Consider the following 12,712-nt stretch of genomic DNA (forward strand, 5'->3'; position numbering starts at 1 on the left):
TATCCCTATAGACCTTTATTCCCAAGATATATGTCGCTTCTCCAAGATCCTTAATTGAGAAACGACTACTCAACCACGCTTTAACGCTCTCCATACTTGGTATATCATTTCCAAATAAAAGTATATCATCGACATACAAAATAAGGAACATGATTATACTCCCACTAGCCCATTTATACACACACGCCTCATCACCGTTTTGGACGAAACCAAACGCTTTGATTTCTTCATTAAAACGATGATTCCACATCCGTGATGCTTGTTTCAACCCGTAGATTGATTTCCTTAACTTACATACTTTATCAGGATTAGATGGATCGACAAAACCTTCAGGTTGAACCATATGGACATCTTCCTCAAGATATCCATTAAGAAAAGCGGTCTTGACATCCATTTGCCATATCTCATAATCAAAATGAGCTGTAATGGCAAATAATATCCTGATCGACTTAAGCATCGCGACCGGCGAGAAGGTTTCATCATAATCAATCCCTTGAGTTTGCGTGAAACCTTTTGCTACAAGTCGTGCTTTGTAAGTATCTAAATTTCCATGCATATCGGTCTTCTTCTTGAAGACCCACTTACATCCAACCATTTTGGAGTTAAGTGGACGATCAACCAATTCCCAAACTTGGTTATCGTGCATGGATTGCATCTCGGCGCTTCATGGCTTCAAGCCACTTGTCACAATCAGGTTGTGACATAGCATCTTTGTAGGAGATCGGTTCATCCGAATCGACCAAGTAGCAATCATCCACAAGAAATCCATATTTCTTGGGAGGTCGACTAATCCTACTAGATCTGCGAGCAACGTGTGTATGATCAACCATTTGATCACCTTCAACATCCTCGTGTTGAAAACTAGTATCGACCAACTGTGTATCATCCAGTGATTCTTGAACCTCTTCAAGTTCCACTCTCTTTTCACTAGGTCCTTCCATAAGGAACTTAGTTTCTAAGAAGTATCCTTTGCGTGAAACAAACACCTTTTGTTCACTAGGATCATAGAATATATATCCTATATCATCCTTTGGGTATCCTATGAAGATACACCTGATGGATCGAGCCTCAAGCTTATTTGGGGTGTCACGTTTAACATAAACTATGCATCCCCATACCCTTAAATATGAAAAGGATGGAACCTTTCCATGCCACACTTCATAGGGTATTCGATCCACCTTTTTGGTCGGGGCCATATTCAAAATACGAGCCGCTGTAAGTAGCGCATATCCCCAAAATGATGGCGGTAGTGAGCTTCGTGCCATCATTGATCGAACCATGTCCAACAGTGTTCTATTCCTCCTCTCGGATACTCCGTTATGTTGAGGAGTTCCAGGAGGAGTGAACTATGAAATAATTCCACAATCTCTAAGATGACATTGAAAAGCATCACTTAGGTATTCGCCTCCTCTATCGGAGCGGAGTACCTTGATTGTTCGGTCGAGCTGATTTTGTACTTCATTTTGAAATTCCTTGAACATTTCAAAGGCTTCATGTTTGTGTTTCATTAGATACACATACCCATATCGACTAAAATCGTCGGTAAAGGTAATGAAGTACCTTTCACTATTCCTACTAGTGGGCTTGAGAGGTCCGCATACATCCGTATGTATGATACCTAACAAGTCCTTAGCCCTTTCATTTGTACATTTAAAAGGTTCTTTGGTCATCTTGCCTTGAATACAAGATTCACACTCATCAAACGAACCTAACTCATTTGTTTTCAAAAGACCATTCTTTTGGAGAGTATTTACATGATTCTTGTTTATGTGTCCAAGACGACAATGCCAAATGTAGGAATCACTCAAATCCTTTTTGAGTCTTTTAGTGGAAGTTTGATATAATGAGCTATTTGAGGTATTGTCATGAACCAATTCATAAATACCGTTGTTTGGTACAGCTTTAAAATAAAAGATACCATTAGATGATACATGCATTTCTGATTTTACAAATTTAAAGTCAAAGTTACATTGTCTAAGAAGGTGCACGGAAATAATGTTCCTAGTCAAACTAGGAGCATACAAAACATTTCTCAAAACAACTTCCAAACCACTTGGAAGCGATAAAGTGAAGTCTCCTCTAGCGACCACGTGCACCCTTGCACCGTTGCCCATGAAAAGACTCACTTCGCCCTTCTTTAAGTCTTCATTCCTTTTGAACCCCTGCAACCAATTGCAAATATGAGTTCCACATCCGGTATCCAATACCCATGTGTTAGAAGAAATAAGATTTAGCTCAATATTAATCATAAAGACATTACCCGAGGCATGTCCCGCATTCCTCTTGTCTCTTAGCTCTTTTAGGTAGACCGGGCAATTGCGTTTCCAATGTCCGGTCTCCCCACAACCAAAACAAGGATCATCCTTATGACCCCTCGGTTCCACAACCTTTTGTTTCTTTGCCATAACCGGTGATTTGCCCTTACCCTTAAGATGCACAGGAGGACCCTTTCTTTTTGCTACCTTAGCCTTAGAATTGGGTTGAGATCGATTCTTGGATTTACCTTCATTGATCGCAAACACGGGTAAAACCCTTTTACCCATGCTCGCCTCGGCTGTTTTAAGCATTGAGTGAAGTTCTCCAATGTTTTTGTCCCACCCATTCATGTTATAATTTAACACGAAAGTGTCGAACCTTTTCGACAGGGAGTTAAGGATCAAATCCGTTGCTAACTCTTTTGAGATGGGACAATTGAGCTTGGCGAGGCGATCAATGTAACTTTTCATCTTAAGTACATAAGTTGAAACTGGTTGATTATCATCCATTCTACATGCATGCAAGGCTCGAACCGTTTCGAACCTTTCAACCCTCGATTGCTTAAGGAACATTTCCTTAAGTTGAGTAATCATGTCGTACGCATTATGGTTTTCGAAATCCTTTTGGATTTCGGGAACCATAGTCGCCAACATGAGGCATGACACTTGAATGGAATCTTCCGTGTGTTGGACCCAATTCATATATTCGACATCACTTCCCTCTTCCGGTTCATTGGGGATAGGTGTTTCCAAAACATGATATAATTTTTCTTGTTTTAGAACAATTCTTAAATTTCGGAACCAATCCGAAAAGTTATGGTGGTTAAGACGGTCTTTAGCGAGAATAGATCGGAGAGATACATTTTGGACGTTAGGGATTATGTTGTCGTCGACGTGTGCGGCCATCTGCAGAATTTTAATTAAGTTCATTTTAGTGTTTTACTTATTTTAATTATTAATACCCTTTTATATATACCAAATATAATTAATAATTAAAATCTAGAATCTAACGATAAACCCGACTCCGGTTAGGTGACCTTTTTCCCATTGTCGGTTTATCAAGGTAGTTATTCATAACAATTGCAAACCCTTTTGCAACTTCTAGAGTTTATGGGACCGGTTCGAAATCATATTTCGTGTCGGCATGTTTATCCCATCAACACCTTTTAGACCCTATGCTTGGGTGACCCTCTTCACATGGTTCTAATTTAAGTCGTCCTACTTGTATCAACTTGTAATATCAACATACAAACGGTTAGGTGACATTTTTCCCATTTATATGCTAATATTACCTCAACGTATTAATTTACTCTACGCGGTTAGGTGACCTTTTTCCCACTAAGAGCTTACTAATATGTTAAGCGTTATACAAAAGGATGGTGTTTAACTTGTTATCCTTAATTTTAAAAGGGATTTTTTAGTTTTAATAATTCTAGTTGTAAAACTTTAAATCATGTTCTAACATGCATTTAGTAACATGATTATTTTGAAACCATTTTCAAAATTCTAATTTATAATAAAACCATTTTATAATGGGCGTGAGACGGCTAGTTAATAAATCCATTTTATTAAACTACGTGTCACGTAATTACCGATAATTATTAGAACCCGTTTTATGCTTTGTTAATTAATTCTATGTGACGAAGTTGATATCCTAATATCTAGCAACCACATAATCAAACAATCAATTTCAAGCATACACAATTATACTAGACACGAGCCACTAAGTTAGACCACACTTGTTAGCCGAAACAAGTGTGTGTCTTAGGTCCGATCCTAAGGGACACATGACACATGGATGTTGTAGCTCCCACTCGATCCCGCATCCAAAAAACGTCGAGCATCTTCTTCAACCCCTTTTGTGATCCAATGGGCTTGTAATTTGGACCTTAGCTTCCAATTTTGCAACCTTCTTTAATTTTACAAAACAAATGTCCTAATACATTTTTCTATAAAATAAAGATATTGCAAATAATCTATTTATTACATACCCATATGAATAAATAATTACAAAATTGCCCCTAATTAATTATTACAAACCGAAACTTTGAATAATTAATCACAATCACAACAAACATCCATTTGGTCTACGGCTCGGTCTAGTTTTAACAAACATAACCCGTTATGTCTTAGGAACCTGTTCCAAAACCCCTTGACTTTATCGAGCCTAGCCCAACCCATTTTGGGCTTGACCCAATAACTTGATTATGAGCTTCGGCCCACATGTCCAAAACACATGGGCTTCGGCCCAATGAAAAGTCTCATGGGCTTCGGCCCATTTAACCAAAATGGGCTTCGGCCCATTTCACTTTCTCCCCTCCTTTTTTTTTTCGGTTAGCCCAATAACCAAAACAAGTGGGCTTCGGCCCAATATCATCCGAATTGGGCTTCGGCCCATTTACTCGGTTTTATATTTATTTATTTATTTATTTATTTATTTTTTGAACAAAGCCAAAAAATATAACAAGATTAAATACAAAAAAATTATGCATGTTAATTTTTTGTATAAAATCTTTCAAGGGGAAAATATAAAACCGAAAACCCGAAGCTTAGTTTCCCGTATCCCGGCTCTTGATGCCATTTGTTGGGTTTCAATGGATATTTTAAGCTTAGTTAACCATTTAACTAGTCATTAAAATGGCGGAAGCGTGATATTTACAAACTAAACATATGTATCCATGTGTTTATATATGTATATATTACAAGTTTATATAAGATGTGTTCATGAACAACCTAGTTTATTCATGTCATAAGATTACCAATAATCTATTTATTAGAAACCCGAAGCAAGGATCAAATGATACGGAAAAAACTAAACTATCAAAGCTATAAACACTTACATTCTTAACCTTTTAAGAGTGTAGTTGATGTTGAAGAAGATGATGTTGATGCTAGACTTTCAAAGGGAAAATCCTCAAACGGAAGATACCCCGAGCCTCCAACACACACCGAACTTTGTTAGGGAGCTTGAACACGAATAACCGAGACCCGAACCTCCTTTCTTGACTTTCGGCCGAACCCAAAAAACCAAGAAAGAAAGAAAGAAAAGTGGTTGTATATGTTTGAAAGTATGTTGAACCATATGTTTATAATATGAGATCATATCTCAATCAAGTTCAATCAAGTCCATGTTAAGTTTTTGGTCAAGTGTAATCACACTCAACCTCCATCCATTCTTTACCAACTTTGACCAAAACTTTTGGGGTGTGGGGCCCACCCAAAACCGGCCCCAAAATATATTTATTTATTTATTTATTTTATACTTCATAAAATATATAAACACCCCATCTTTTATAAACCATTTTATAAAAGAACACATAGTTAAATAATCATTCCAATAATAATTATTTGAATAAATGAATTAACCAATTAATTTATTTAACACTTTCAAGTAGGTATTCAGAAACCCGATTTTCTGAATGTATCGTGTTCTGTATTTGTCTCATAGATCTTATCTTAACCAATACATAATTGGTGTGTGTCTAACTCGTTATTGGGTATGACCCGACTTGGATCAAACACAACTAGCCACATTAACCTAATTATGTGTCTCGGGCATACGGTATTCCAACAGATGATTTAATGTAATAGTTTGACTTTCTACACACAAAGACGTTTGATTAAATGATACTACACAAAATTTACCAACATGTCCTTTGGTAATAAAATACATTCAATTGGGGAAACTACAAATTACAAGATTGTCACTTTAGTTATATGCCATAGATCACCAAAATTAAGGGTTACGATTTACTTCTCGCTCTAAAAACACTTCTCGCATAATCCATCCTTTATACTTAGCATATATATACACACACACACACACACACACACATATATATATATATATATATATATATATATGTATAGGCTAAGTATAAAATGAAAACCCACTTGAGTTGTGAAAACTCTAGAAACCTATTCTCAACCACATGTTTTTAATTAATGTTTAAATCTTGTGGTCCACAATTAAAGTGAATAAAAATGTAAATATAAATATAACTTTTTCTCTCTCCTGAAAACATATATAAAAATTAGTAAAAAAATGTTAAAAAATAGCAAAACATTTTTTTTTATGTTTCGATGTTTTGTATACAATTTTACAACATATATTACATGTAACAAAAAAAAAACGATGTTACATAGGGTTTTCGCGGGTTTTCACAACTCAAGTGGGTTTTCATTTTAACCTTACCCTATATATATATATAAAGTTATGTGAAAAATAAATAATATATCTATGTTACATTATATATTAAAATTATAGTAAATATATGCACAAAAAATAAGTATAAAATAACTAAAATTATTATATATAACGTTTAACAGCTTTGGTGCCACTAAGTCTCACTGGGTCACTTGGCGGCACAATATTGATTCATAGTATTTTTTATTTGTTGTTGCTTTACTTCTGGTACTGTAATGAAAACCAATCGAATGCCAATTTTGTCTTTGTTATTATTAGTTCGGGTATCGTAACGAGCGTGACGGAAACCAACCAAATCAGTGTAGACTGGCCATATATTGTTTTAATTCCGGTACCGTAATGTAAACCAACCGAATGTCAATTTTGTTTTTGTTATTTTTTTTTCGTTTAGTTATGGCACCGTAACGAACGTGACGGAAACTGACCAGATTTGCATAGACTCGCCGCCTCAATGCTCGAGACCGACAACACTCGGGTCTTCCCAACACCTGTGTTTTGCCGACCGACGCTACCTCGTAGGTCCACCTTTATTGGTATCATAATGTACATAACCGCAACAATTCGAATCTGCGTTGACTTACCGCCACAATTATTAATAAATAATAAATTAATCGAGCCCGAGCCAAGCTCGAGTTTGAAAAATACTCACGTATTCAACTCGATCTTGATAAATTATTCACGAGCCAAGATCGACTGCTCGAGCTTAAAAAACTACTCTCAAGCTTAGTTGAGCCCGGGCTTAGCTTGTTTATACTTCATACCTTGGGCTGCTATACTATTTCGGACACGACACGATAAGACACGATGATGCTAAACACGAACACAGCACGATAACTAATCGTGCCAGTTTTTCCAAACACGAACCTGTTTAGATACAAGTTAACCTATTAAGACCAGTTAAGGGACCTGCTTAAAGATACTTGGCAAAAAAGATTAGCATAAAAGTCTTAATATCCATAACATATTTGGAAAAAAAAACCCCAAATCAATAGCATCCTTGAAACAAAAGACGACAAATCCATAACTACTTGAAATAAAAAACCATAGAAGCAAATCATAACATCCATAAAAAATATAATATCGAGTTCTGACAGACATTAGTGAAATGTCGTTTGTAAGTATGACTTTAGGTTTAAGACTTTCGGAGTGTATATACATTTACTAGTTTGAGACCCGTGTATTACACGGACATAATTGATGAAAATTTCAAATGTTAACCATTAAGCGAAATGCAGTCAACAACACAATTATCAAATGTTGTTAAAACAGTGACAATTTACGTTAAAATTACATGAATTACAAAACAATAATTTTACAGAAATATGCTACAAATTAGCAAAAATTCTTTGTAGTTCGCATTTGTGGTTGTATTGATCAATACCTTGTTTATCAAGAATCAATATTTTTTGTCCATGTATGCTTGGAACTCTTGATAAGGCTATGCATAAATCTTAATAAAACTCTTGCATTAGTCAATATTCCTTCTTCATATGAATGTAATTGTCAAAAGAAAATTAAAAAAACATACTAATGTTAAAGGTCAGCTAATTAAAAATAATATTGAAATTCTGTAAATAACTAACGGAAAGTTGAACTGCATATTTGACTATATATTGACGTGTAGTTTGACTAATATAGATGTGAGTTTTAGAAAGCATATCATAACCAAAATTTGATAGTTATCATCATAGGTTCATAACTATAACGATAACAAAAACTGATGATAGATTTTTAAGCCGATCATGTAAAAATACAACAAGGTACATTAACAAGGGTTGTGAATTAAACCATACTAAAGATATGGTTTGCCTAACTATAATTTTTTTTTATTTTGTATATTCCTTTCATATTTTGAAAGAATAAAATCAGATACTAAATATTCTAAAGAACTATCGATCACCGAATTTCATAAAAGCATATACCAAAAATCTTAATAAATCCTTCGTTGAGGAACACACTTGAAGCCCTAAATTCGTGTAGCGAAATACGAAGAGCACACTTGAAGGCCTAACTTCATGTAGCTTTGAATTATGTAAGAAGCCCTAACTTTATCATATAAAAGATCCTTAAACAAATTCGTACATCGAGATTGTTTAATTAGTATGTAAGAAACCCTAAACTTTATCAAATGAAGAGGACATTTGGAAAGAAGAGGCGGACCTAGGGTTTCTAATCGAGGGGATTTGATTGTGTTGAATAAAAACAAATAAAGTTATAACAATATATAGATCCAGAAATTAATAGTTGAGTCGCGTAAGACCCATCTGGGATCTAAATGAAACAATATATTGAAAACGGGTTTAAAACTATGAGGAGGGCTGAGAGAGTGACAAATGGCATAAAGTGGTATTCTTTTGTTAGATTAGATAGATTTTTTTTAAAATTAAAATCTAAACAGATTATTAACTGGTTAACAGGTCTTTAACCAGTTAGGACACGAATTTAAACATGTCTTAAACAGGTCAACATGTTTAAGACACGAAACTTTTGACCTGTTTAAGACACGAAACTTGTTAAGCTCAAACTTAACCCTGTTAAAACCCGTGTCTTGTCGTGTCGTGTCTTGTCTTGTCTTGTCTTGTCTTGTAAATAGGCCCGTGTCATAAATTGGCAGCCCTTATTTACACCCCTACAACTAAAATTCCGTTTGGAGCAACCCGAGCCCATATATATCCACCCGTCCGGCTCAAAGCTAGCGGTCAACCCAATCATTGACTTGAGTATTCCCTAAATCTTTCTAAATTCTAACCATTGACCAAACCAGCCTGCATTTACATCTAATTTCCAACTCATTCAGAACCAATTTCACTGCAACAGATTCATCTTTTACAGCCCAGAAATTACAAAAGATGACACTCAACAGTAAGTTTATCCATATCCAGAATCAAGAACCTTATAAGTTCCTTTTTTACTTAACTTTGTAGCTTAAACATTTACCTTTTTTTGCCAGTTTTGAGTAACATTATCACCATAGCCGGAAATAGAAGACTGGTTGAGGTTTTTCCTGATCCAGTGAGGAAACAATGGAACAAATGGGAGCTAAGAGGATTGGTTCTTCTCAGCCTCACTCTGCAAGTTTCATTAATCCACAGTGGTCACAGGAGAAAGTATATAGCCAGAAGAAGGATCAGAATCTTTATATGGTGTGCTTACTTGATGGCGGATTGGATAGCGACGGTGGCCCTCGGCCTCCTGGTGGACCGCCAAGGGAATTCGGGCGGTTTTAATATTAATAGTATCAAAGAGTATGGAGATCTTGAACTTATGGCTTTCTGGGCACCATTTCTCTTGCTTCATCTAGGTGGACCGGATACGATCACTGCTTACGCGTTAGCGGATAATGAATTATGGTTAAGACACTTTCTCGGGCTCGTGGTCCAGACGGCTGCAGCCGTCTACATCACTCTGTTAGCGTGGGATGGTGGTCTTGTTTCCGTCCTCTCGGTTCCTATGCTTATGTGTGGGATCATCAAGTATGGTGAGAGATCTTGGGTTCTGATGTCGGCTAATCGGGAGCAGTTTCGGGATGCGGTTCTTGCAGACAGAGATCCGGGACCGAATTATGCGAGATTCATGGAAGAGTTCTGTTTGAAAGAGGCAGAGGGGTATTATGTAGCTGCTGTCCAAGTGGAAGAGGGAAACTCGCTGGAAGATGATGTGGAAAACGCCACGGCTGGTGGTGCTCCATCTATTCCTAACCCTGATGCAAGCACATTACACATAGCGGATTACTTCTTTGAAACCTTACAGTTTAAGCGGCTTTTCGTGGATCTTATACTCGGGTTCCACCCGCGAGATGTGAGTCAGTCATTCTTTGAGAAGCAGGAATCTAACACCGCATTTGAAGTGATTGAAGTTGAACTCGGATTCGCCTATGATGTTTTCTACACAAAAGCACCTATCATATACACTCATTTCGGTTTGTTTTTCCGTATCGCAACTTCCTTCATCACGCTCTCTGTATTACTGACTTTTGTTGCATCTAGAAACATGAGGTCACATAAGCATCAAGCTGTTGATATTGTGATTACTTGCATATTACTGATTGGTGCTATTTTACTAGAAGTATATGCAGCCATATCTTTGTTGTTCTCGGATTGGGCAAGTCTATGGTTCAGCCGTCGTTCTTCGAAGTTTCCATTTAAGCGTGTAGTCTCGTCACTCCATTCGTCGCATAAAGGAAGAAGATGGTCAAACTCTATGTATCAGTACAGCTTGATAGATTTTTGCCTCAACCAGAAATCCTCATCATTTCAAAAAATCTCAAAGTTCATTCCGTTGCATAAAAGGATTAAAATCTTATTGGAAAAATGGCAGAGTATGCTCCAGCTTAAGCATCTTGCAATAACACCAGAACTTAAATCTTTCATCTTTAATCACTTCCGGGAGAAATCTACCGACACGGAATTGGATCTAAAGATCTTAAACACCTGTCGTGGAGCGGTCTCTCTGCAAACGCACAAATGTTACGGCATGTTTAAATGGACGGTTGATGTGGAATTCGATCATAGCATTCTCATTTGGCATATTGCTACTGATCTATGCTTCAACCTGGAGAATAATAAAAGAGAGAAAGATTCAGATGGTGAGGAAATCAAACAAGAATGGAATCATCACATGACATTGAGTAAACAATTAGCAGACTACATGTTATATATACTGATCATGTGTCCATTCATGTTGCCCATTGGAATAGGAATGATTAGATTCAGAGACACATGTGCAGAAGCCATGGTGTTTTTCAAAGAAAGAAGCAGCACAAGTAAACTTGAGGCTTATGAAATGTTGGGGCAAGTGAGCACGAAAGTCTTTCCGTCGAAAGTAAAGGGGGACCGGAGTAAGTCGGTGCTGTTTGAGGCCTGCAAGCTTGCAGCTTCATTGAATGAGATGGGTCATGATTCTGGTCATGGAAAGATGTGGAAGATGGTTGGTGATGTGTGGGTGGAGATGCTTGGTTATGCTGCTAGTCAATGCAGAGGGTTTGACCATGCTCAACAGCTTGAGAAGGGTGGAGAGCTTCTAACTCATGTTTGGCTTCTGATGGCACATCTTGGTATCACTGAACACTTCAAGATAGAAGAAGGTCATGGAAGAGTTAAGCTGGCTGTTACCTAAGGAAACTAGTGGGTTTAAATGTAACAATATACTCTTTAATGTGCTGCAATTATTTTAATCCGCCTTATAATAACACATATATAATCTAGTTAGGTATGCATCGCAACTTCTACGGTTCACTTTATTCGTAAGGTTTAGATCTTTATGTTCTTGGGTTTGAGAGTTTTTTCCGCTACAATTATGCAAGTATAGGCATCAAGATTAAGAATCAATAATTATGACCATATGCAATAGTTTAATTAGTTATCATCATCAACCAAAGAGCATGTGGCCTACCGGTATCAAGGCGTGCAAGAAAGACGCCCCTCCCCATATGGTTGACGAAGTCAAGTCATATGGTGGACAAATGTGTAGATTTAGAAGTTTAATTAGAGAATGTTTGTTGAACATCCTAGAAAGAAAGTCAGCATCAACATCGCTAGCTAAAACTACCATTAGAAACAATATTGCTGACAAAATAGACGTTAAGTAAATAATCTAGTAAAGCGGATTTGATACGCGAACTCAAGATTTGATGTTGTAACTTTATATCCAAACTTTGCTTTTAAGATGGCTATTCAAACAAACAGATTCCTCTGGTACTTGAGCCTGCAGACTCCACGCATTCGAAAATAGTATAACATTCCAAGAACTAGATAGATTATGAGAAAATTTCACATATTAGACTTTTCTCATCAATGCAAACTAATGTAACACACGACACCATGGCACGTGTGCATTATTATTCACGTATAGAATAAAAATATTTAGATTTAGGCAAGTAAAAGTAGATAAGTTAAAAAAGATTTGTGTATCTCATAGCTATATGCGTGAAAATGTTCAGGCATGACAATATATGTATAATACACTAAACTAAGGAGAGAAAGAAAAGGAATCGTTTCCTTTCTTTTCTTTGATTTTCACTTCCTTAACTCTTTTCCTTCCTTTTCCTTTCCATTCAATTATTTCCAATTTGGAAGAAAACAAACCCATCCATTTTACCCTTTATTTGCCTTATCTTTCTTTTCTTTAATAAAACTCGGGAACACACATTTCCTTGTTTCTTTCCCTTTTCTTCCTTTTTATGAAACTTGGGAACACAACATTCTATCTCTTTCTCTTCATTTCTTTCCTTTAATGAGACTCGGGAATCCAA

The 12,712-nt window shown here is 36.5% G+C and overlaps 1 protein-coding gene across 1 annotated transcript; it reads left to right on the top strand.

Annotated features, from left to right (window-relative positions):
* The first annotated feature begins 9,126 nt into the window (after positions 1–9,126).
* LOC143543979 (uncharacterized) lies at positions 9,127–11,624 on the top strand. The gene is made up of 2 exons (XM_077036171.1): positions 9,127–9,324; positions 9,413–11,624. The coding sequence occupies exons 1-2, from the start codon at positions 9,312–9,314 to the stop codon at positions 11,575–11,577; spliced, it is 2,178 nt and encodes a 725-aa protein (XP_076892286.1). The 5' UTR covers positions 9,127–9,311; the 3' UTR covers positions 11,578–11,624.
* Positions 11,625–12,712: the final 1,088 nt, after the last annotated feature.

The sequence above is a fragment of the Bidens hawaiensis genome, unplaced genomic scaffold, assembly GCF_021521415.1.
Source record: "Bidens hawaiensis isolate Kalapana, Puna unplaced genomic scaffold, B.hawaiensis_p1.1 tig00013397_1, whole genome shotgun sequence".
Lineage (NCBI taxonomy): Eukaryota > Viridiplantae > Streptophyta > Magnoliopsida > Asterales > Asteraceae > Bidens > Bidens hawaiensis.